Source organism: Rhinolophus hipposideros (genome assembly GCF_964194185.1).
Source record: "Rhinolophus hipposideros genome assembly, chromosome: 2".
Lineage (NCBI taxonomy): Eukaryota > Metazoa > Chordata > Mammalia > Chiroptera > Rhinolophidae > Rhinolophus > Rhinolophus hipposideros.
The window spans coordinates 41,425,591-41,451,979 of record NC_138048.1 but is presented as its reverse complement, the minus strand read 5'-3'; the positions used below and the strand labels follow the sequence as shown (position 1 = coordinate 41,451,979).

General features: G+C 40.9%; 2 protein-coding genes across 9 annotated transcripts in view; both read right to left on the bottom strand.

The window, feature by feature from the left end:
• Positions 1-683: 683 nt before the first annotated feature.
• Positions 684-13,032, bottom strand: ZDHHC23 (zDHHC palmitoyltransferase 23). 7 transcript variants are annotated; one of them, XM_081027194.1, is made up of 6 exons: positions 12,557-12,736; positions 12,002-12,272; positions 9,213-9,923; positions 7,413-7,580; positions 5,328-5,503; positions 684-4,381 (listed from the first exon to the last, which is right to left on the bottom strand). In XM_081027194.1, exons 2-6 carry the CDS (start codon positions 12,178-12,180, stop codon positions 4,323-4,325), a joined length of 1,293 nt encoding a protein of 430 aa, XP_080883320.1. In that variant the 5' UTR covers positions 12,181-12,272; positions 12,557-12,736; the 3' UTR covers positions 684-4,322. The 7 variants fall into 7 exon arrangements, with proteins under 7 accessions (XP_080883320.1, XP_080883321.1, XP_080883316.1 ...); XM_081027195.1 differs by lacking the exon at positions 12,557-12,736 and adding an exon at positions 12,822-13,032 and having other exon boundaries at positions 4,180-4,381; XM_081027190.1 differs by lacking the exons at positions 684-4,381; positions 12,557-12,736 and adding an exon at positions 12,822-13,007 and having other exon boundaries at positions 5,101-5,503.
• Positions 13,033-13,567: 535 nt separating this feature from the next.
• GRAMD1C (GRAM domain containing 1C) overlaps positions 13,568-26,389 on the bottom strand; it is a 91,594-nt gene continuing 78,772 nt past the window's right edge. The window contains exons 9-13 of one of the 2 annotated variants that reach the window (XM_081029411.1): positions 24,871-25,047; positions 23,847-23,904; positions 20,818-20,928; positions 20,491-20,596; positions 13,568-15,474 (exon numbers count right to left, since the gene is read on the bottom strand). In XM_081029411.1, coding sequence (XP_080885537.1) covers positions 15,391-15,474; positions 20,491-20,596; positions 20,818-20,928; positions 23,847-23,904; positions 24,871-25,047 — 536 coding nt within the window. In that variant the 3' untranslated portion in view covers positions 13,568-15,390. The remainder of the gene's footprint in view (positions 15,475-20,490; positions 20,597-20,817; positions 20,929-23,846; positions 23,905-24,870; positions 25,048-26,389) is intronic. The other variant, XM_081029410.1, reaches the window with a different exon arrangement.

Below are 26,389 nucleotides of genomic sequence, written 5' to 3'. Positions count from 1 at the left end.
AACTATACTACAGTTATAGAACATGGACTGATAGTACCGTGTTTCCCCCAAAATAAGACCTAGCCGGACAATCAGCTCTAAAGCGTCTTTTGGAGCAAAAATTAATATAAGACCCATATTAATTTTTGCACCAAAAGACGCATTAGAGCTGATTGTCCGGCTAGGTCTTATTTTGGGGGAAACACAGTAGAACCCAGAAATCAAACACCAATTTTAATACCAAGCCTGTAGATAAGGGTGAATCCCTAAGTAAACATGCCAGGTGCCTAAATACATCCAGAAAGCTTAAGTTTTCTTTTATTTTTATTTGGCCTCAAGCATCATTTAGAAATTGAGTCTTTAGCAGCCCATATTCTGATTGGGCGAGCAAGAACTTTTTACCTACTTATAGAACCTTCTAAAGAGACACAGGAAAATAACAGTAAATGACCTATGTTTCTTTCTGGGCTGTCTTAAAGATGTGACTTGAAATGTTACTGCTAACAAATGCTCAATAAGCAATATCCCTGGCTTACAGAACTGGAAAAGTGACACCAGGAAAATGATAATTTAGGAGTAGAAGTGGTATAGGTCCATCCACAGGCTGGGGACATCCAGGCAGCAGAGACCACAGCCCAGCTATAATGCAGGCTTTCTTAGAGGAGAGGAGTCCAGGAGACATACCAAGAAACACCAACTAGTTTGCTTAAAGAAAGCACTTTATTTTCCATGTAAATAACTTGCTCACGGTACCTTATTTTACATAAATGGCAGTAATTTTTTAAATCTCCATTTAAAAGGCCTTGTGTCTGAGTCTGAGGTGATAAGAAGATATGAATACAAGTATAAAAAGAGTGCAAAATGTTTAACCCACAGCTCCCAGAGTTGGCTTCAGAAACCCCTTTTAATGTTGCTGGGCCAGTTAAATATTAATTTTCATATTAAATAAATATTCCTGGGTTTCTCTTAGTCCAACATCAGACCCAGAAACGTAATCAAATGAAAAGGCTCAAAGCCCCAACAAGTCAAACCATCAAATCAGTGAGAGTGTCCGATCCCAAGTTGAACTTGCGAGTTCTGTAACATGGAATCTTGTCAGTGACGTCCTCTGAAGAAAAGGATTTTAGTTGCATCGATTACTAGAATAAACTAGATCTGGTTTTAAAGCTTTGCTTTAAAGTATGAATTTTCTAGAACTGAAAGGTGCTATCAGGAAGACTGGAGTAGTAATAAGCCACAAGCCTGACGTGGAAATAGCTGCAGCCTCTAAGAAATTTGTCTTCATTCCCCATTCAGCCTTTGGCCTGCTGCTGAGCCTACTCTGAAACACTTAGGGCCAGCGGAAGTACGGAGAACTGGCCATTAGCAGCAGCATGAAATTCAGCTGATTTTACAAAAAGTTTGTATTGCAGCAAACATCCACGAGAACACAGTGAGGTTCATTCAGCATTAAGTTAAGCACAGCGCTCATTCTCTGCCTGCATCGTCTCTGCGACATTTAATACAGAATGGCTCATTGGTCGAGCTGCTGATGAGGAAACCAAACAGGTGCCTCAAGCAAGTCTCCATCATCCATCATTTATCCGAGGAAATTCTCCTTTTGAAAATGCAGGGTACCAAAATACGACTCAAATGAAGTTACGTCATGTAAACCTACTTACCTACAGAAACACTTAAACCTGACAGAACAGTAATTTTTAAACATCCTGGTTAAAACTGTGCTTCTAGATGCCATATTTTTGCTTCTATTAGTTGAGTTTTGTAATAAAAATCTAATGGTCTATCCAGTGGAAATATAATCTATTAAGCAGATGGTCAGTATTACAAAGAACCTTACTGGCACTGTGTTTTCTGGCAGTGGAAGATTCTAGTATAGAAAATTTTCTCTTGTGAAAAATACTCGAAGCTCCAAGGACTATTGCATAAGAGAAAGTTGGTAGCAGTCTTTCTGTGAGGCAGATGGTACAGGGGAAGACAACAATTACTTCATTTGCCAAAGGAAAACATACTTGGATAGCAGAGATACACAGTATCCTCGCACGCGCACACACATGCACACACGTGGCTGAGGCGAGACAAGCAGCCGTGTCCCTAACACACGTAAGGCTCGATATCAGCAGCATCATGGAAACCTACCCAACAGCCGTTGTCGATGGTCAGTTAACTTCATGTGGGCCCACAAAGTACTCTCTGGGTAGCATAAGAAACATTTTAAATATTGAAGGATTTTTCTCCTTTCTTACAATCTTGATCCTTATCTCTTTCTCCCTTGAATCTTTCAAATGGACCCATTTCTCTTCCCTAGGAACAGTACACAGGAGCATGACAGCAATGCTCATGCTCAGCAATTTACATTAGAAAACATTAAATCATTCACTAAGTTGACATCCAGTGTGTTTATTAACAGAGGCTGTGGATGTGGAGGGAGAGAAGGGAACTCACTTGTCTAGAATTATGCTGGGGGGAGGGGCAGTTAACTTGCTCCTGTGGCCAACAGACTGCTGGTTGACAGGTCTACAGGGCAGTTCCCAGGGCTGCCACTAGCCCAAGTGCTTCTCTGGGACTCATTCGTTCCCAGAGGCTTTGCCCTTAGAGCAACAAAATCCTTCCAAAAGCTTCAGATTATAAGAAAGGTTATAATCTGGGTGTCCTATAATCTGGGTATCCAGGGAAAGGACGTCCCAGAGCCTAGAGCACTGCTAATGGAGCCCGTTGTTGGCTCCCCTTTTGGTGCAAGTACTTCAGTAGACTCTTACCCCACAAAACCAGCTTCTCAAAGATTTGAGCTTTCTTCTGTAAACTGCCAATCATGAAGTTCTCAAGGAACTTAAAACAAGCATCTTAATTCCAATAATCCAGGGTAACGTACAGAGTCCTTCTCCAGGAGAGGGACACCGGCTTGCCCCATCCAGGGAGCGCTACTGGGTGATCATTCCTAACTATTCCAGCTGACTCTGGACTTTTAGGTATGACTCATCATCACCACATCATATTTGCTAGTTTTTAAAGATTCAGCAAGAGGTTCAAGTTATTGACTATACTAATGTCCCTATGGATGTTACCATCAACTGCTAGACAATCAGAGTTGGCTATACATCTAGCATTCAAGAGACTACAACTAGAGATTTCTGGCCGTATATGCTTGACTGGACTTCATTACTGTCTCTCTTATCTCAAACCTACACAAAAAGGAATGAGTTATATCAGATCCAACGTTAATTCCAAATGAATGCTTGACTCTGGGCCAGGGAGAGTGCATCACTGTAGAAACCACAGCCTCTCCTAACACCCTCCGACTTGCTCTTTGGCTCATCCCAGGGGATTTCAGAGCCTATCGTTCATTAAACAAACCATCTCTGGGGAGAACAAGCTGTCTGAAGGAGTCTCAGTTAATGGTGGGATTCAGGAGGGTGCTAGCTGCAGAGGGCAGAGATGCAGGAAGTAGCACTATTTCCTCTCAACATTTATAAACCTTTTGTTATAGCAGCATGCACAGAAAGACTGAAAAACTTGGCAATAGTTTCCCTTATAAGCCAAGGGAAATTTAAGGACTCATGAATTCATCTTTGGGACTGCAAAAAAATAAATAAATAAATAAAAAATACAGGTACAAAACCAAGTATTTCAGGAGGGTATTTTCGCTATCTGAAATTGCCTCATTTTAAATCTATGGCAGAATAAACCCATTCTATACATTTAATCCTTTTTCCATTTTCAGTTTTGAAATATGATTAAAGAAACCATGTGATATTTTTGGAAGAGCTAGGGAAGAACAGTAATCCATTAATTAGTGGAAAACACATATACCCTGTTTTTCTCTCCTGGTGAGATACTTTTATCTAGGGAAAGGTGAATGAGAAGTAATGTGCAAGTTAAGTAGGAAGATGTCAATCAACCCCTCAAATAGAGTCCATGTCAGAATGTGAATTCCAGAAGACGGATTATTGCGACTTAGTGCTGTAACTGACAGCATTTAAATTACTTATATGAACAAGGAAAAAAAGTCAAGCCCTTGATATTAACCAGCCACCCTATCCAGGAAAGAGAGTGAAGCGTTCCCTGTAGGAGTGTCTGTTCTCTTCCAGCCTTCGTCACAGTGTGGCTAGCACCTCAGCAGGTGAGACATGGAGAGAGGAAAAAACATGAATGCCTACTGGAGTTATTTAGAGTAAATATAAACAATAAATATCTAAGAAATAAGATAAACATCACCTAAAATCATGACCACCATACATTATACCAGCAATAATTCTCTTTATAATTCTGTCAACTGTCTTTTCAGATGATAGTATAAAACCATCCGGTCATCTTCTAACCAGTTGGAGTAGTTCATGTCTAATACTTCAGAAACTCCCGTAACTGTACAGCATGGGATTTGGGGACCTCTTTTTACTCTGAAACGCTGAAAACAGATGAATAATATTGGCTTCAGTGTTCTGACCCACAAACAGTTTTTTCAGTCTTGGGATTTTCCTAATACTTCATACCTCTCTGACATTTCCATTATTTCCCAGTGCTTTTCAGAGCCCTTGTCCCTCACACCAGATCTGAGGGAGTCAGGGCAGGCATCAGTACTCCACTTTACAGAGAAACCTGAGACTCAGGGAAGTGACTCCACTACAGATCATATGGCTATTACCGTGTTTCCCTGAAAATAAGACCTAGCCACCCCAACAGCTCTAATGCGTCTTTTGGAGCAAAAATTAATACAAGACCTGGTCTTATGTAAGACCGGGTCTCATAGTAAAATAAGACCGGATCTTATACTACATTATATAAGACCCAGTCTCATATTATAGTAAAATAAGACTGGGTCTTACGTTAATTTTTGCTCCAAAAAATTGCATTAGAGCTGATGGTCCGGCTAGGTATTATTTTCGGGGAAATACGGTAGCGAGTAAAGGAGGGACGAGAAACTATCCTAATCCAAGCCTCTCCCACACTAATGGACGGGAATTGCTTCTATCAATTTGTGCATTAGCAATCCACATCCTTTCGACTTCTGGAGGTTTAGTTAACAAGGTGACTGGAAAGGAATGGCTCTACTTTTACTCCTCCAATATAAAAATCTCTTAAGTTGTGAAGTCAGAAAAATTACTTTCTTCACAGTCCACTCTCTAAACCTGAGCATGGCCCTATAATGCCTTTAAGAAACTGGGGATAAAAACAAACATCCTGCGTGGACCCTGAAGCGTATGATGGAAGGGAGCGGAGGGAGGAGTCACCCCTCACGCCGCCCACCAGGCAGAAGGCACTTCAGACAATGTCCTCAGCAGGGTGGTGGAAGGGGCGAGTGCCCAGGGTGGAGAACAGGTGCCAGTTCCGCAGGAAACCCCGATTGTACTGGCCTGGGTCCACGACGAGCCCACACAGGAGCCGGCGCCCCGTCTTCTGTCGGAGGGCCTGCTGGACTTCCCTCTCGGTCACATTGTAACTGATGTTTATCAGCTGGATCAGGAAGATGTAGGCCATGCCGGCAGTGACAATCACAGAGTACCACACACAGGTGAAGGACAGGGCCGAGCTGGGGGTGGAATGGGGGCGTCAGGGCAGCCGGTCTTTTCACATTCAGAAAGCGCTCACTGTTCTGACATTTCTACACATGTAGTACTTGGGCACCTTCCCCAGTTGCTCCACTAGAAAACACTTTTCTATCCTCAAAACGCCAATAACCTGTTTAACTCATGGCCATTAATTAACATGTTCTGTTGTATTTTATAATCATTGGTGCCTCTTTTTCTAGTATGTTCTAGTAGAATAGCAAGGTTTTTGTTTGGTGTGTTTTTTTTTGCATTTTGTACCCCAATACAACCAACATGATGACATAACAGCATTCAAAATCTGTTTGTTGAATGAATAATTCCTAATTTGTTCTTAACTCCAGAGAAAACGAAGGCACCACGAGATTGGTATAAACATCCTCAGGAAGCTATGGTGGGAACCCAGGCACGGTGCTGAAGTCCTTAATTTCAATTCTTTTCAAGCCCAATGACAACTCCCCAGACTAGAAGCCCTTTACTTGTAAGATGTGTAGGCACACCTTCACATTTCAAATTCAGCTTCCTAAAGCCAAACAGAATCACACAGGACAAGAAAGCTCCTTTTAGCTCATTAGTAAAGACTGTGAGAGGAGGCTACCGGTTCAAGTCTGCCAATTGAATACTTTCACTCAAAGATTTCCAAGGAGTTACATGGAAATAAATTCATTCAGAATCTGCTCTTGTTAAGCCAAAAGGCACCTTGGAGATGATTAAATCACCACAAAGGTGAGGCCAGCTAAGGCCCAGCTGGGAGACACGAGTCGCTGTAAAGAGCAGTGAGAACCAATGGCAGGACTGCAGTCCTCATTTCAGTGGCCCACAGAAAGTCTACAAAACCCATGCTTTGTAACATGCTCTGCGTTAGGACATCTGTCACAACCTACTAAGAACGATAATTACTGAAGAATTCCAGTGTTACTGAAAAATTTCACAACCTACTAAGACTCTCAACATAGAGAAAGAAAGAACTTCCCCTGAGGGGGGGAACCAATCTATTGTAATAATGCTCATACATGTCTACGTCTAGGATGGCCGTGGAGATCGGTCCACAGCCTAACACAAAGACCTGCATGGGCACTGTGTAGGTAAAGCAGGGAGTGCTCTGAAAACAGAGGGGAGAAAGAAAAGGACTGTGGGGGCAGAGCTGCCCCAGCTCAGATAGGACCCGAGGAAACCACAGAGCTCCCACATCAGAGGAAAATGGGAGAGGGGAGGGAACAAAGAAAGGCAGGGGCTCAGAGGCATTGGTTTTCAGGGGAGGGGGCGGTTCAGGCCAAAGGGGAAAACTCCCAGCTTCTGCCAAAGTATGGAGATCTTCACAATACAGAAATGTGCCCAAACTAATAACACTGAAGGAAATTTTGACCTAGATACCACAGTAATCATGAGCGGTAATTTTTCAAAATGTGGAACAGGGAAAACCAACACAGGTTAAATAGAAAAGAAAGGTTATAGAGATTATAAGCACTTCACAAAAGGGTCAGCAGTAAATGCAACTAGGGCTAAAAAGCACCAGAAAGCAGCAGTAAAGTAAGAAGTTCCTGATATTTATGACGAAATGGACCACATACTGGGACTTGTATTTGCTTATTTTAGTTTCACTGTCACTTGCTTGGGCACGTGACGCTGGAAGTCCCTGAGGAAGCCTGGTCCTACTTATACAGTACTAGTTCCTCACTTTTTAAGGGTCAATGATCCTTCTGACGTCCTACAAAAATGCACCTATGCATTGCACAATTTTGATGGCAATTTCTGGGCTCCTCAGCAGCCCCAAAGCCCGTCCGAGGTTTTGGTTGAGAAGTCCTAGCCTAGCAGCCGACAGCAGTCCCTTACGTTAATGACGACACCCCTTCCCTCCTCCGTGGGCCTCAGGCTGCAGTAACCCCACCTCACCTGTAATTGGCATACACTCCAGGACAATAGAAGAGAGCTGTGAAGACACTTCTGTCTCGACAGATGCTATCCAAGGTCAGCGTGATCCCGTACACCGAGGTGAGCAAGAAGATGGAAAGGGCAAGGACAAACGCTTGATGATTTGATTCTCCGACACAGCTATTTATCCTCAAAACAGCAGAGGGGGGAAAAGCAAACACGTTTTTAAAAGTTCTCTCTATAACTCACATAATAAGCAAAAAAGCTTTTAAAACAGGAATAGTGTGAATTTCAGTTATTAAAAAGTTCTCTTATTTTTCAATTTTAGGGAATTAAAACTTTGTCTACTGAGAGAGAGAGTATTACAGTCTCTGCTCTTTGAAAAGTGAAATTATACCATTAATTTAAGGACAAGACGAAGTAAAAAGCAGAGCTGGGCTAAGAAATCTCTAAATATTAGTAAGTGAACTGTATTATCCAGCTATGAGCAGAGTTAATATTGTAATCACCATGATAAGGGTGATTGATCAGAGTTATGAAAACCTACAAATGCTAAATCAGAAGTATTACACAGCATGGGAAAATATATTTTAAAAAAAATATATATATATATGTATGTGTGTGTGTGTGTGTGTGTGTGTATATATATATATATATATATATATATATATATATATATATATATGTCTCCCAAGAGTTTAAAAACATGGTGCAGGGTGGAGAACAAATTGATGATATGCAGACTTGTTCGGTAAAAAGAGTTCATGTCACAGCCATTTGTAGGGCAGGATGTACAGAGACGCCAAGATGCCCCAGCGGGTGAGGCTGCCAGGCTCTCTGCAAACCATCACTTGTAAACGGGCCGCACACTCACACACATTCACACACAGCAATAAATGACAAAAACACAGAAATGGAAAAGTCTAAAATGAAAATACTGTTTACTCTTAAAGACAAAGCCCCAGAAAAGCGCTGTCCCGTATTTGAGCCCTGCACTTGAGGTCCACCCCAATGCACTCCTGGCTTTTTGGCCCCTCACCCTCTCCGATGTCCCCTTCTGAGGGGAAATATGTTACCTAACCAGAATCGTAGCCATAAAAAGCAGGATTCATTGACCACTGACTGCATTAAAACAAAGTTGCAAACATGTTACTTACAGCAGTCACACATGAATGAATTACACTTCCTTTAGCTTAAGGTTTATTCAGTAAAGCTGCAACATTATCTGTAACAGTTGCACTTTATATCTTATGGGCCTTCGGTGTCCTTATATGTCACTGGCCAGCAGGTAGGTAACAGACAAGCCCATCTCCCCATCAATAACCAAATAGAAAGTTATCTGGTGAGGACTTAACTCAATAACGTAGACCAGAAATCATCAGTAGTGTTAAAATGATTAAGGATGTATGGCGAGAGGACAAAAGAATCACCTAAAAACATGGGAACACATTCTTGAACTCTGTTCAAAAGGAATAGCACAAGGAAACACTCCTATACTGATTCTGATAAATTCTTTAAAAAAAAAAATCACTCAACTGTAAATGCTTCTCTTTTACAAAGGAGAAGATAAGTGAGGGGCAGCTCAAAGGAGAATAACAAAAAAGAAAAAAAAAACACCTTCAGGAAATGACTGTGAAAGAACTAAATTGGTGAAACTTAAAAAACTGATGACTAAGTGGGAACAGCATAACAGCTCACAAATATCTACAAGGTGTAAGGCTGGGAAGGAGAGAGATTTCAGGATGATACAAGGAAGATCAAACACGGCTAGAGTCTCACGTGAAGTCACACTTTGCAAGTCTCCACATTTTTCCCACATACCAGACACAGTGATGATCCATTCTCCTCACACACATGCCACATATCCGGCAATGCCACGCCCGGGCTGGTCGCACCAGCTGGCACTTGGCACACCAGTCCTCTTTCACCTTGGTGGGGCTTCCAGCCAACATCCTGGAAGAGCCCGTTAGGCCATCCTTCAGCGTGCGGCTGTTGAGACTGCCTGATGTATCTGTGCTAGGGAACCCTCTGGTCTTCTCCTGCCCTTTTCTGTTCAGGCACTCCATTTGGCCGCTGCCTAGAGACCTGTCATTGCCCGCTGGATTTCTGAGGTAGCCTGGGTTCTTCTTGGCTCTGTACAGGGCGAAGAGGATCAGAAATAACCCGCAGGTAAGAAGAGCCAGCTGAGTGGGCCCCACACGCCCTCTGGGGACCACTTCCTGCAGGAACACATAGTACATGTAGCCCAGGGAGAACAGCCCAAGGCTCAGGAAGAACAGGGTCTGCTCTTTCCTTCTGTGAGTGAGGTAGTAGTACCACAGAGCCAGCACAGGAAGGGAAGTCAAAACCACCACCCCCAGGACGAAATGCCAGGAAGCCACGCGAAGGAAGACGGGCAGGAGGATGAGAGGGGGAATGATGCTAATGTTCACTTTTTTGGCTCCTCTGAGCCAAGGAATTCGGAGGCGATCAGAGAGTGTCTCCATGATTCTTTCCCAAGTCTCTGGCTGCACGGATTTACACGTAATCCATCTATTCAGAAAGAACACAAAGAGAAGGTACTTCATGTAAGTTTGTTGAATTAAAAACCACTGAATACTGGAGGCCAAACAGCAGGCTAAATGATAAGAGGCCAAAGGCCAAGTATTCTACTTCCTGACTACTAAACATGAGCTTTGTAGATTCATGTATCATTTTTTAATAGGAACGAGAAGATATTTAAGTAACAGTTGAAAACTAGTTCTCCATGAAACAAATTCATATATATACACACATATTCCATGCAAGATGTGGGTGGGTGGGTATGTACAGACATAGAAGTCTCAAAAAATTTCACAATCTAGTATGAAGAGATGGGAACTTATATATCAGATAAGGGACAGAGCAGCAAAATCACCCAGTGAACTATGATGGGTCAAACATCACAAGGAATGCGCAGAGGGGAGTGAGCATTTCTGGGTGGAGTCATTAGAGGGGCCCTTGCTGCAAAGGTGGGATCTGTGCTCCACCTTGACAGCTGGCTTGCCGTTATACAGGTGGAGAGGGAGGGAGGGAGCCTTCCGGGGGACAGACGTGTACAGCACAAAACTCGTCCTGGGCCCAGGGAGTAAACCAGTTCCATAGGGACAGGGGTCTGCATAGGGAAGAACGGAGATCAAACTAATATGACTCAAATGACTATGTTTGGTGGACCCATGGTAGGCTTGACTTTTTTTCTGCACACTTAGGCTAGTAAGGAAAGGAACAGTTTAAGAAATGATAGCACTGATTTCAGACAATTGAAACAAAAACAGGGATAGAACTTGGAAGTGGGAGATAACTGTATGGGAGTCATCCAGAGCAGCGGGAGAGTGGAAATGCTGGGAGCCTATCTCCAGACAAGCGTATGGAGAGAGCAGAGGAGAGAACTCAGGGACAGCCCAGGTCTCGAGGGCTGGGAGGGAGGACGAGTTAGCAGGTTAATGGAAGAGCTGCGGTCGTGAGTGATGGAGATTGTGAAAGCAGCATCGTCTCTCCATTCATTAGCACAAAGTGCTCTCTTTTCTCAGTATGGATTTTAGACTAAGTCTAAAGAATCTATGTTTAAAGACACCTGTAAAAAAGACTACAGACATCGTCAAGTAGAATTGCAAGAAGGTTAGGGGGTATTCAGGTGTCAAGATCACAGTGGTCCCCAAGAATACTCTTCATAGCTAAATTAATGCACCAACTTCTAAATCAGCAATCTGCCATTGCAATGACTTTTTAAAGCAGAAGTAACTATTAATGGGAAAAGCAAGTTTCCAACATCCTTATTCTTCCCACATTATGCTTTCCATATGGCGACAATTTTTAAATATATAATTACTTAGAAAATGGATTGAAAAATGGATAATTGCTTAGAAATAACATGTACAAAAATATGTAATTACTTAGTAAATGGAAAAAGATCGTTTCACACAAAATTTTTTCACTGATGTTAAAAATTATCCTTTTGGACAGTAATTTCCATCACTTGGGATAACAGTGAAAATAAAAGCCAAATACAATAGCATTCAATGAGGCAATGTTACTGCTCATGTTGAAAATAGCCAGTCCAAGGGAGGGAGGTGCCTTCTGGTTGGATTTCCTCCCCAGAAACAAGGGGTGAAACCAGTTCCAACAGCAGGAAAATGATCTTGCAACCCCTCAAGGCCCTTAGTGGCCAGGTGCAGCCCAGTCTCAAGTAGTCAATCTCTAAACGCTGAGACCACTGAGAACATACAAACTTTCTGGTACTAATATGTTCCTTTTAAAATTACTGCCAGATTCTGCTGGCCTGCATTTTATTTTTTTTATACATTTTATACATTTAACTTGCCCTTCATCTGCCTGTTCTCTCCATCATCTTCTCCCTTCGTACGAAAAATAATAACGTCCTAGTACACTGAGCTGAACACTTTTGCACAACTGAGTAATTTCATGCTTATAAAATCCTCACCCTTGACATAGAAGACAAGTCTCAATTTTAGACACTTGGAAATAGACTCGAGCAAATTCTAGTGTTCCGGACGGCTATGCTGCAAGTACACATATGGTAGGTAGCTCTCAAAAGGGATAGTGGAGTCGGCACCAAGAAACACTGCTCTTACCTATCACACCCTTCATCCAGATCTTGGCAATCACACAAACAGGCAGCCACGTGGTTCTTTTCTCCATTTCGATCTATGTACTCGCAGCAGCACAGGGGCTCTAATTCAGGTTCTTCCGCTTTGTTTTTCTTCACTGGCTTCATGCTGCCCTTCTGGGTCATGATTCCCACCTTCACCATGAGGCGTAAGAAGCCCTCAAAAGGTGAAGGTGGAAGGAACACAACTCACATCTCGTAAACACATCCACGCCTCTCTGATTAACCGCCAACGCCTGAGAAACCAAAAATGAGAAGAGGGGGAGGGGGTCCCATTTTCACCAAGCTTCTCGGACTCGGCTTGACCAGACAGGGAGCTCTTGGGCTCTAGGGGCTCCACGCCGTCCTCACCACCACTTCCCCTCCAGGGCTGCTCCGTCTGGGCACCAGCCGTTCCCATGGTGACAGCCGACCACGCTGCCGGGGACAGCGGGACGCGGGTGGCAGCGCGCACCTGCCGGTGTGTGCTCGGGAGGGCCGGCCGGTCCGCACCCCAACCTGGGCGCGGGCGGAAACTCACCCTCGGGGCTGCGGGCAGAGGCGCAGCGGTTACCGCTGGGGCCGGCGGACGCGTCCGGCTGCAGGGACCAGGGACCCGGCTCGGGGCGGGGGGGGGGCCGCCGGCGCCCGGACAGCGCTCGGAGTCGCGGTCCCACCCGGCTTTGCCAGCCGCGCTCTCCACTCGGGCCCCGCGCCGGGCGCGCCTCTCCCGCCCCCACAAACCTGGAGGCCGCGAGCCCCGCCCCGCCCCGCCCCGCCCCAAATGACCTTGGAAGGGAAGTTACCTGCGCTCCGGGGCCGAGGTGCGGCCGCAGCCAGAGGCGCCCAGGCAGCGGGGAGAAAGGTCGGCTCCTCCGGAGGCGCGGACGTGCCCAGCTCCGCTCGCGGAGCCCCCGGCGTGAGGGCCGGAGTGTCCGGGACCCCGACTCCGCTCGGCCGCGCCCGCGCCGCCGCCGCCCACCTGTGACCGCAGCCCCGCGGGTCCGCGCGCGCTTCCGGGAGCCCCGCCCCCGGCGCCCGGCATCCCCACCCGCCCGCACGTGCGCCGCCCCCGGCCCGGAGGAGCCCGCCGGCGAGGCCCCGCCCCCGGCACGCGGCCGGCGCTGGAGGGGAGGAGGGGCCGCGCGCCCGCTGCCGACGGCTGGCCCGGCCCGGCTGGGCCTCGCAGGTGCCGGCGGGCGGCGCGTGGGCGGGGCAGCCTCCAGAGCCCTCGGGCCGGGAGGGGTGGAAGCGGGAATGCGGGAAACTCCAGACGTGGAGGATCCCAAGTACTGAGACCCGAAGGGCAGCCAGCCCTCATTCAGACGCCCGCAACAGGCGCTGGGGCAGATCTCCACCACCAACCAGATGGTACCGAGGTACCCACCCCAACTCCGCTCCACTTCCCTTAAAGGTCCATAACTGTCCTGATGCGATAATTATCCAACTTGTTCGTTTATTTCTGGTGAGCCATCTCTACATTAGACCCCCCACGCCTATCTAGTACTTCTGTTCCAGTCGTCTGCATATTTGAAATGGCATGGCTCTAAGATGAGAGTCTTCTTTGGGTTTTATTTTTGCACAAAATTTTGAAAAGAATGTAAGCCAGTGTACGTGTTTTCACTTCAGCAGGCTTTCTACCCTTTTTTTTTAACAGAAAAAGAAGGGGGAAAAAAAATCACGACAACTCGGAGATTTGGGGCCTTATTAGTATTCAATTTACATAACAAACTCAAAACAATTACTGAATTCTGCATGCATACATATTTAGTCATAGGTAATTTATAAAGCAACTTACTTTGGTCATTATCTTTGAGGTATGTAATGAAGTACAACTTTTTAAGAAACGTCTCAAAAATATTCAGCTTGTCACTGATCATTTTTGTGAATTTAACAGAGAACAAGGTTTCAAGTTTATAATCCAGTCAGTCTTGCTCACAGCCAGACACCTCATAAATCCTTATCAACCCTCCCCCCAGGTAAGTATTACAGTGGTACCCCAAAGTAGGTGAGTTGGGATTCACCCACAGAAACCCATTTTCCCTCTGATCGAGTCAATCCTTTCATTCTCTACAGGCATCTCAGAAATGACTATAACCATCCCATGTGTTTGTGCTGACTGGGAAAAAAAAGAAATTTAAAGGCAATAGTTGTTCAAACAGTAATATATACAAATTACTCTTTCTCTTGTCCCAGAGACATATATGCCTTGTATTGACACACATATGCCCAAAACCTTTTTATGAAAGAGCCAAAGCTTGTGTCTGACTTACTATCAGTGTCAATGCACTTGCATTGAGAGATCAGGTACCCAAATTTTTTGTTAAAGCGCTAAAGTTTGTGTCTGGCTTATAAGTTAATGAGTTAAACAAGCCATACATATGAATGAATAAATGAAGCCATATGTGACCACTGAAAACTAATCCACAAATTATTTTCAATCAGATGGCTTACTTCCACCTGAAAGAGTGCTAAGCTGAAGCCAAGCTTAGTTCAAGTATTTATTTGATCTGTCACTAAGTGCCCAGATTTTAACCTAATCTTCTGGTTTTTAAAACTCAGAGCATTCTTCATTTTGAGTATTGGTATCCTACTCTGTTTCTTTTCTGAAACTGACACTTCTGCCATTTGACTTGAAGAAATTTGACAGAAGAAATTGACTTCTGCCAATTGACACTTCTGCCATATAAAGAGGCAAGATAATCTCACTTCTGATAGCTACCTGAAGAAGAAACAACTATTTCTTTCATGAAGATAAAACATGGCTAAAGAACCTTTGAGATAATAATCATCAACATGCAGAGTCAAAAGGTCTGACTAGTGAATTTGCATGCTAAGTTAATGAAGATATAATATCTGTAGTATACAAACCTAGAAATGGTATATGCCGGAAAATGGATCCTACAAAATTCATAATGATTTAGAGGTTTCTTCTTATATTATCTTCTTTAGCCTCTTGAGTGTATCTCAACTGAAAGCAGACACATACATTGGATACATATTGATTCTATGTTAACAGATAAAGCATCAAACTTCAAACCTCACTGTAGAAATGAGGTCATTATCACTCAGTTCAGAGTGTCTCATTTTCTTTTCCTATCACAGAAATTCAAATCCACCATGTATTTCATACGTCACTGGAGACATTCACAGCTTAAAATTTGGTATAAGAAGTGAAAGGATGGATTCTTAAGGCCATCAGAGACTAATTATAATATCTAACAAATGTTATTTAAAAAAATGTTCATATTAGAAGTACCAGTAATGAGAAAATATGGAAATGTTCCTATGACAATTAAAATCCTTCATCTTCTGGTTTTTCTCCTGGATGTTTTCTTTTAGTTCCAAGTATCTCAACATTTTCAGTCCTTAAGATCACTGGCTGTCCACAGTCATGCCAGCCTTGTTCTTATTTAGTAGATCAAAGGTTCTCTGAAGCATAATGAGTGAGCTCTTCAACTGCAAAAAAAATAATTTTCAAAATCAGATTGTTTCAAGTTTTCTGGTTATTTTTATGCCAAAAGTTTACATTTACATTTAAAATAATTTTGTTTATACTGACGCCCAAATGAAAGACTGACTATAAAACACCTGATTCCTCAGAGTATCTGGCAGTATGATTGCTATCGGATCTTCCCATTTGCTGTAGAACTGCATTGCTTCCTACAATGTACTGTGTATTCTGCCTCCCAGTGCATCCCTTAATCAAATTATCTAAAGTGAAAGCCTTGTTATTTAAATGGTTTCTGAAGTTGCAACGGTCTCACTCTCTCCTAAACAACTCAAAGTCCACTTCCAGGCCTGTGCTTACTATTATCCTCTTGTTTGTCTTATCTAAAACTCACTCACCCCAACTGTCTCTATGTAGTTTTCCCTAATCATCCTGCCTTTAAATTCCCAAAGCATTACTATTTACTTTGACACTTAATTTTGTACTTTTTTATAGCCTTTAACAATATACATGTCATCTGATTTCTCTAATAAAATTGTAGGCAACTTGAGAGCAAGAATTACGTCTTATTCTTTGCATTCATTCATTCATTCATTCATTCATTCAAATATTTATTGCTTATCTGTTACATGTTGGGCACTGTGCTAAGCACTGGGTATGCAATGGTGAACCAAATAGACACTCTGTGCCTTCATGGAGCTTACAGACTAGTGAGGGATAAAGTAAAACAAATAATCACACACAAATAGGTACTTACACATTATATTCAGTTTTTGACTTGAACAACTGGAGGATGCTAGCATCATTTTCTAAAATAAGGTCAACTAGAGAATTGGGTTGGCTCAGGATGAAAATGGAATTCTGTTCTGGACATGATCAGTTGGGATGCCTGTTAGCATCCGGGTGAAGATACCAAGTTGACAAGTCACTGTATGAGTCTGGAGCTCAGGGAAGAGTTCAGGGTGAGGGAGATGGATTTGGGAGTCAATGGCATATGCGGTATTCCAAGGTAGGGGATTGAATGCACCTAAAGGGGCTGCAGAGAAGAGAATCTAACAAAGCCTGGAGCATTGGGCCAGGAAGAGGTCAGGGAGAGGGGATGGTTTTAAAGCAAAAAGTAGTTTTACATTATGCTAAGTAAAAGAAGCGGTCACAAAAGACCATATCTTGTATGATTCCATTTATAGGAAATGTCCAGAATAGGCAAATTTATGGAACTAGAAAATCAATTAGTGTTTGCCAGTTGCTTGAGAGAGTGAGGGATGGGAGTGACTGCTCATGGGCCTGGGGTTTCTCTCGGGGGTAATGATAATGCTGATGGTTGCATAACCTTGTGCGTATACTAAAAATCCTCTAAAAAGGGAATTTTATAATATATGAGCTATTTCACCATAAAGCTGGGTTTTAAAGAAAGCAAGATTAGATACATTTTAAGAAAAGAGAGGTCAGCTCTATCAAAATGCTGACAAGGTAAGGTGAAAACTAAAAAAAAAATACAATAATGTTAAAAGCCAGAGAGGTCACTGGGGACCTTAGCTCAAGCAATATCAGTGGAAGGTGGGAGGAAGGAAACAAGGCGGGAGTGAACTGCACAGTGAGGAAGTGGATGAAATACATGTATCCAGTTTTTTCCCCTCCTGAAACCCCAATAAAAGCACTGTAAGGGGACTTTTTTAAAAGACATAAGCCACAAGGGGGGGGGGGGCAGGGAGAACATAAAAAGTGACAACTGCAACACAACTTTGGAAACTGGAAAACAGATGGATGACTTAGCAAGCCTGAAAAAGCTGAATCCTAAGTTAACAGTAGAGAAGCTGAGAACCAACCAAATTTACCCTGAGGAATCCTCAAAAGCCTCAGGAATTGATGGCCAGGAATCTTTCAAAGTAGGAATAAGGAGAAAGGTGATTGAATGAACCTTTGTACATCTGACCTCTCCTACTACCAGGGCAGAAGCCTAAGATTTTATTTTCTGGAGAGGATAAAACAGAGGGTCTCTAGTTGTCTGGCTTGGGGGACACCAAGACATCATGAAGGACAGTGGTACCATATCAAAATCGGGGATTAAACGAGAAAAGTATATACCGAATGTTGAGACCATCCTCTCTGCCCTGACCCCCCTCCCCCCGCCCCATCCCTCTTCTTTCACTCAGCTTCTAAAATGCTAGCAGCCAGTCCTTATTCCTCCAGATAGAAGACTGAAAGAGTCGTCTTTGTGGAAACTGATCGATCCAAGAGGAAACACCTAAAGATACTGAGATGAGGATTTCTCAACTAACAGTCCAGCCAAGTCTACAGAGAAGGTCAGGGTAGACCAGCCTGACCCACATGTTAGGAGCTTCTGATTCACACAAGCAGACAACCAACGACTACAGACATCTAGAGAAATCCTCTAACACTAAGGATATAAATCCAAGGATTTTGATGGAAAATGAGTATGCAAAAAGAAGAAAAAAATGTTTTTAACTATCAGTAATATAGTCAGAGAGATAAAGATTATAGTTATTTAAAAAGATCATAATGTCATAAAAGAACTTCAGGGGACTAATAGTTCTTTGAAATTAAAAACTTGTTAGCAAAAATTGAGAAACCCAATAGAAGAATTTGAAGAATAAGTTGAGGAAATCGCTGAGGAAGCAGAACAAAAAAGCAGAGATGGAAGCTTGAAATAAAAGGTAAGAAGATTAGACAACCTGTCTACAGAAGGCCAACAGCTGAATTTTAGGAGGGAGGGAAATCATCACCTATAAAACTCAATACTTCCCAGAACTAAAGGGCATGAATCTCAAGATTAAAGGATTAGGATTGATTATATCCTCAGTATTCTCAACAGTAACACTGAAAAGTAAAAGACAATGAAGCAATGATTTAAAAGTTCTGTAGGAACATTATTTCTAAGTTAGAATTCTATCCCCAGCCAAACTATTATAATCAAGGGGAAGGACAGAATAAAAAATTTTCAGACAGGTGAAATCTCAAATATTACCTCCATACTCTCTTTCTCAGGAAGCTCTGAGAGGATATACTCCATTAAAAGGAGGAAGTAAATCAAGAAAGCAGAACACATGGGATGTAGGAAACAGGAGATGGGCAACAAGAACCCCCAGGATGATAGCTGTGCAGCCACACACAGGGCCATGGACCTGACTGGAGCCAGTTAGAGGCTACAATACAGTAGGTGAATGAGGAGTATGAGAGGTTTATACAACAGAGCTTTAGGGGATGAAATAGTTATAAATAATACTGATAAAATAATCAATAATGAAATTCAGGGATAAGAAAAAGCACGGAAAAGAAAATGTCATGGTTTATTCTATGGCACAGCTCAGAACAGGAAACTTAGTCAAAACAAAGCAAGTATTGAATATTGATCTAACCAAAATTATAACTTCACTTGGGAGAATGGGGGAATTAGAAATGAGGGCAAGAAGAGGTGAAAGGAAACAAAATTCTTGTGTTCCATAATTGGAAGACAAAAGATAATATCTAAAACTGAAAAATCAAGAAATATCAATACATGCTTGTTGATAAATATGGAGGTAAACAAAAGAATAAAAATTAAAGATTGTTTCTTTCGGAAAGAAATGGAGAAGAGAGTGATGGGATTGCTATTTTCTCAACAAATCTTGTAGAACAAGTTAACTCTGTGAACAAGAGATTTTGAAGAAAATAAAAACTTTAAAAAATGAATGGGTTAAGAGGAACAAGGGAGTGACAGCAGAGTAAGCAACTTTGAAAGATCTCAACTGTGAAAGGAAGTAGAGATGATGAGTAGACAAGAGAAGGATATGGATGATATAGGTTTTTAATGTAGGAGATAATAGAGCAGGGTCATGTGCTGATGGTAAAGTTCCAGTTGAAAGAGGGAGACTGAAAATGGGGAAGCTGGCAGGTGCACGGGGTCTCCTGCTAACATACGCAGGGACTTGCCTCCCGCAGGCAGAGGAATGCTTCTAATAGGAGTGGAGAAGACAAAGGAGCAGTGATAGGAAGGTCTGTAGATTTGGTTATAGAAGGAGAGGGAAAGTCTCTATTTTCCTTGAGGCATCGTCATCAGTTGAGAGTGAGGGGGAAATGGGAGGCGAGGATGAGGAGAGAAGTGAGATTCTGATGTACTCCTTGATGACAGTGGGAGCAGGAAGTTACTAGGAACTGTAGAGACTGTGCAGCTGAAGAACGCCTCCTTGAAGTTGTACATTTCACTGTCCCACATGATATCCTAAGAAGTAGTCAATAACTGAATCTTATACAAACCAAACTTACACAGAGAAGAAAAGGATGAAAGGAGATAAAGCAAAATATTAGCAGTGATTATGTCTGAATGCTAGAACTATACATTTTCTTTTTCTATTCTCTATTTTTCAATTTTGAAAAGGAAGCAGGTATATTATAATGGAAATATTAATCTTTATTTTTCAAAGGGAATCCTGTTTTGGTTCATGGAACTAAGTAGCACATACTGATGACACTATGTTCAAGAGATAATGTTTATAGCAAAGCACTGAAATAACCTAAATGTTCATTCTTCAGTGGAGAACTGGTAAAATAATTAGGACACATTTAAACAGTTGAATTCTCTGCAACTGTTAACAGAAGAGGTGGCACTTTATCTGTTGATATGGAAGTATCTCCAAGATATATGGTTAACAGATAAAAACAGATAAAAACAAAATAATGAACAGTGTATACAGTATCTACCACTTCTATAAAATGAGTTAATATTAAGCATAAAATTTTATATAAAAGGATCAAAAAGAATACAGTAGATGTACAGATATGGAAACATCTTCAAACTATATTACAAATTGAAAAAAGGGTAAGCAATGGTGTGTGTAGTATGCTCCCATTTTATAAAATACATATACACACACAAGTGACGATACACATAATGCATAATACAGAAACTGGCAAGGATAGGTACCTCGAGGAGGGTATAGGAAACACTCTCTTACAACCAGAGGAGCGACTGACTCAGCTGGTCTGAGCGTGTTAACTATGAATACTTGGTCCACAGACTTGCCTACCTCTTCAAGCATCACAATGGAGTCTCGGAGCACTCCTTTTAAACGATGAGACCGATCTTTATTCTTTTGACCATTTTCTGCTCGTGACACCATGTCAGAAGCTAAACTGTAAGAAAAATACCATTGAAAAATCGGGAATAGCTGCTAACTTTTTAGTTCTAGAAATCACAGGTGCTCAATTAATTACCAAAAAAACCCAAGAAATTAAAATATATATATATGATTGCAGAATAGTTAGCAGACCAAAATCTCTAAAATTAAAATTAAATGTTCTGCAACTAAGGAATTACTGATGTAATAACAGGTTGGAGGTGAAAAAAGACTTACTTTAAAGATTTCTCTTCTTGGATGTGGAGACGGTAAAAGGACTGAGCAGCATATTCTATCTTTGACAGTTTCAGAAACAGTGTCACATTCAACAAAACCAGCAAGAGCAAACTAGGCAGAGCAAATCATACCTGGTTAGTCCACACTTATCTGGACATAAAGCACTGCTAATGCACAATATGCATGCAAAACCTTCAAAAATGTGTATTATCTACACTAGTTTCCAATTGTTACTATTTAAATCAGTTATCTCTATTGTATGAAATAATTACTTATAAGTATTAAGTGGATGTTGAGAAAAAAGGTAGCATGTAACTAGAGTGAAAGTCCAGTCCTCAGACAGAGCAGGTCGGAGGGTCCCTGACCTTTCTCTCTATGCTGGGAATCCCAGCCAGGATTGATGTGTGACCCCTGGCTGAGAAATCTACCAGGTAAGCTTTCAGGGTCTGCTTTTTGGAGCTTTTTTTGGTTTAAGCAAATTATAGACCCATAATGCTGCACCTCAAACAGGAAATGAAGATCAATATGGACTTGGTCTTAGGTAGATGATGTTGTACCTGTTATTCCCAGTGGGAGCCAAAAGAAATTTTCAAAAATTACCATTCAGCAAAAATTTCTTCTAGTTCAATTTAGACAAAGGAAGTACCAAATCCCAAATATACATTAATGGTGTTATAGATACATTGTTACATTCTAAATAAACTTACTCTATTATAAGCCTTTCAAGTGAATGAATAGATTTCTCATTACACATATACATAAATATATAGGTGGCATCATATCTCATTTTTCTGTTAAAATACTGACTTGCCCTTAAAAATATACAGTATTCACCATTACCCATCCAGAAGAGTATCTTTTTAAAAGTGAAAATTAAGATAGTAGCTACAAAATAAAATCTATGAAATTATTATGGCAAAGAAATGGTATATAGATGATTTGGTATCTAGAACATTTGATATAAATTTTCTGTAAAGTAATACAAAAGATCACTGATAATATTTACTATTCAAAACCGTCATAGCAAACTGACTTAAGCAGAGTATGAAAACCTTTTTATAAAACTCAAAGGTATAATAAACATTTTCTATGTTCTGAAATCTATAATTAGAAAAAACCGGCTAATATAATTTCATTCAAAAAAATACTCACCCAGAGTGTATTACCCAGTCAGAACCAATTCAACGAAATCTACTGGAATACCTCAGGAGGCACATAAAGCCGTGTAGACAACAGTAGTCTAAACGGGACTGGCTGAGTCAACTCCTATAGAACACTCTGAGATCCAGACTAACTGCCTATTTCTCCATGTGATCCTGAGATCACTTGCATCAGAACAACCCGTGCAGTCTTTTAAAATACTGATTCCTGATCCCTATTCAAGACCTAGTGACTCCAGCAAAGGAAACCATCAATAAAACAAAAAGGTAGCCTGCTGAATGGGAGAAGACATTTGTCAATGATACATCTGATAAGGGGTTAATATCCAAAATTTATTTTAAAAACTCAGTTAACGCAACTCCAAAAAACAAAACAATCCAATTGAAAAATGGGCAAAGGACCTGAATAGACATTTCTCTAAAGAGGACATACAGATGGCAAACAGACATGAAAAAATGCTCAACCTCACTAACCATTAGAGAAATGCAAATAAAAACCACAATGAGATACCACCTTGCCCCAGTCAAAATGGCTATCATCAATAACTCAACAAACAACAAGTGCTGGCGCGGATGTGGAGAAAAGGGATCCCTCATGCACCGTTGGTGGGATTGCAGATTGGTGCAGTCTCTATGGAAAACAGTATGGAGGTATCTCAAAAAACGGAAAATGGAACTACCTTATGATCCAGCAATTTCACATTTAGGTATCTATCCAGAGAAATCCAAAACATGAATTCGAAAAAATTTATACACCACTATGTTTATTGCAGTGCTATTCACAATATCCAAGACATGGAAACAACCGAAATGGCCATTGGTAGATGACTAGATTAAGAAACTGTGGTACATTTATACAATGGAGTATTAGTTGGCTATAAAGAAGAATGAAATCTTACCATTTGCAACGATATGGATGGACCTAGAGAACATTATGTTAAGTAATATAAGTCAGTCGGAGAAAGACGAATACCATATGATCTCACTTATATGTGGAATCTAAAGAACTGAATAAATGAGAAAAGTAAACAGTCTCAGAGATATAGACGAAAAATTGATGGTTGCTGGATGGGAGAAGGTGGGGATGAAGGAGAAGGGGATGGGATTAGACAGCATAAATTAGTAACTACAATATTGCCACAGGGATATGAAAGACAGTTTGGGAAATATAATCATAATGTTGTAAAGATTTTGTAGGGTGTCAGATGGGCACATGTCTTATTAGGGAGACCACTTCATGGACGGTGTAGATGCCTGACCACTGTGCTGTACACCTGAAGCTGAATAATATTGTATGTCAAATATAATTTAATATACATATAGTCACAGGATACGGAGTACAGCATAGGTAATAGAGTCAATGGAATTGTAATAGATGTATATGACGTCAGAGGGGCAATAGATTGGGAGAGGGGGGCTATCACTTTGTGAGGGATGAAATGTTTAACTATTACATTGTTTTGTACTCCTGAAACTAAAAAAAAAAAAAAAGACCTAGAGACTCAATCTCTGGAATTGGGGCCACTGGTCTGATCAAATAGAGTAAAATCACATTATTGGGATTTCACCAGCTTGCATATATAAACATTCCCTTTAAATTTATGGAACTTCCCATAAAAACCTATAGTGGTAGAAATAAATCAGATTAGCTTTAAAAGTAAAAATATTTATTGAATGTGTACTTGGTATTCCCTCAAATTTAATAATTCTGAAAATAATACATCAAAAACTATCAACTGAAGCATATAAAATTACTGTTTTTGTAGGCCAGAATTGGTCAAATAATGGCAATTTCTCTACAATAATATACAAATGCATTCAAATCCTTTTGGAAACTTAAAACTGAAAGCACAAAAAACAAATACTTACAAAATACTCATCACTACAATGAGGGCGGTGTTATAGCTTTCGATTTCCTTTTTCTTTCCTACACATCAGACACACAAAAAAAGGCTGATTAGAATCAGGATTGTGATTACAACTGGTAAAATTTTAATTTCATTTTAAAAGAACTGGAGAAGAAATTTTAAAAATTATTTGTAGAGACAAAGTGATTTAGGGTGAATTCCCTGCACCCTTTTTTTGGTTTCTGATATCCTGAGTAATATGAAACAAATCTATGAAAATAAAACCTGTATCAGGCCTTCCAATTGGCCTATATTATAAATTAATTTACTCTGAAGTACACAATTCAATACCTCATGTACAATGTCTAGCTAAGTTCCATCTCTGCAAACAATATTTGAGCTAGGTTTATGTGTACAATGCTTTCCTCCTTAAAAATAATTTTTTAAGTCATTCTCACCTGTCATCTGTTGCCCAAATTTTTAAATTCCAAAATTAAAGAGCCATTAAGCTTAAACGTAGATAAACATATTCATACTAAAAAGTAAGCCTTAGAAAAGAATTTGATAATGTAGAAGGATGAGACGGTATTACAGCTTTATAGTTCTGAGAGGGAGGGAATAAATTTAGAGGTAGGAGGTCTTCAAAATTGAGAGTGAGAATAATGAAAGTCAAATTCCATCTTTGCTGGGCTAGCCCTGATAGTAAACAAGGATTGAAAACATAATCATTGTAGTACATTCAAGGGTAGAAACCAAATGTCTGTAATGCTGGCAGGAAATTAGTGAGTGAAGAGTCCAGCAGCTGGGGACAATGGTGGCGACTGGTAACCTTGCAAGTGCACACTCAGTCTAATGGGGCAGCTACTATTAAGCTCCAACTGACTGTTGCTCTGAAGGGATTTGGGGCCAGGGCTATAAGATCTGAGTTTTTATACAAAAATGTCCAGTTTTTAAAATACCATGCGGGCCCCAAAAATACTTCTATTGACCATACACCTGTCATTTTGCAACTGCAAAAGAGGCATATTCTACCAGGTAACAGCTACCTGTAACATCCCCTTTGGCATCTAAGGCCCCATCTCCAGAAGGACGCCGAGAAGCAAGTTTAGGAACTATTTCTGCTGTTCGGTTGAATGTTCTCCTTCTCCTTCGTAGGACACTAAGCTTTCCAGGGTCTTCAGTGGACTGATTTAACATGGATTCTTCCATTATCAAATCGGATTCTAAGAAGGAAAAAGAATCTTTAGATAGTGGAGAAACCTTCTCAACTATAAGACACAGAGGGTTTGGTGGCTGTTTTGTTTTCAGTTTGTTTATTTTAAGCCTTGGTAACTTTCTTTAACAATTACTTAGGTGCTTATGGCCTAGATTCAAACCTTACTCTTAATAAAAAGCACAGTGATTCCATAATGAGGCTTCACTATTCTAGGAAGAATGGACTGTATTAATAAATGATGGGATCATCAGAGCAAATCTGCTATGTGCTATATTAAATATTAATGTAACGATTTCAGTTATAGAAACAACAGGCTACCCATTTATATTGGATCATTAGAAAGATTTCCAAGATAGATTATGGCATCATATTGTGAATTTCAAGGGAAGGAGTAGCATGTGACAGTTCTAATTTATAATGAGGCTTTGCAAAAAAGGAAGCACTAATAAAGAAAATGTGCACACAACCTAAAAACCTCATTTTTGTCATTTGTTTCAGCCTTTTCCTTCACCAGATTTTTTTATTAGAAGCTCATTATCCAGTGACCAAACTAATTTTTGAGTTTCACTTTCTTTGTTCCTGATTAGGAATTTAATAATGAAATAACCAGAGAGAAAAGCAAGGAAATAAAATAATCAAAAAACTAGATGGTGATAGAGAAATTACCCTGAGCTGACTGACCACCAGCTTTTTTTACCTAAAATTAATTATGCTCATGTATGTATATACATTTTTTTCCTTGTGTATATTTTAAGGAATACCCAAACAGGACAACTATATTACTCCCCTGGTCTAGTACCCACCTCTACGAAATCCATATACATACATGAAACCATTTCTAAGTGGGCCTGTATGAACTCAGGAAGCTGTGTCGGTAAGCAAGGTGTGGGCCCGAGGACTCTCCAGGTATTGAAAGCACAGGTGCATATTTATAATCAAGTTACATAGTCCCTCACTGCAGTCAGCTTTCTTGGTTCTCTACAGAGGCAGGGAATGTGACAGATCCTAACTGTATGACCTCAGACAAGTCATTTAGCCTCTCTTTGTTTCAATATTTCTTCTTTAACAAAATGGAAAAAAAATAATAGTATCTACTTCATAGGGTTGTAATGAGTTGATATTTATAACGTACATAGAACAATGTCTGGCATATAGTAAGCATTACAGAAGTGTTTGTTAGACCAATGAAAATGAAAAGTGTGAAATCCCAAGTGACATAGTTGGAACCACTTCAGTGGGAGCCATTCCAACATCATCTACCAGTTTCTGCTGTGAATCCAAATGAAGAATCAGTCCATTTTGTTAATAAATGCTATCTTTACAAAAATAGATACATCAAGAAATTTACA

Coding starts and splice junctions, on each gene's coding strand:
- ZDHHC23 (XM_081027190.1), bottom strand. CDS start 12,180: ATGGTGAAGGTGGGAATCATGACCCAGAAGGGCAGCATGAAGCCAGTG. Junction 9,924..12,001: donor CTGGATGAAGGGTGTGATAG/GTAAGAGCAGTG, acceptor CTTTCTGAATAG/ATGGATTACGTGTAAATCCG. Junction 7,581..9,212: donor ATGGATCATCACTGTGTCTG/GTATGTGGGAAA, acceptor TGCTGTTTTGAG/GATAAATAGCTGTGTCGGAG.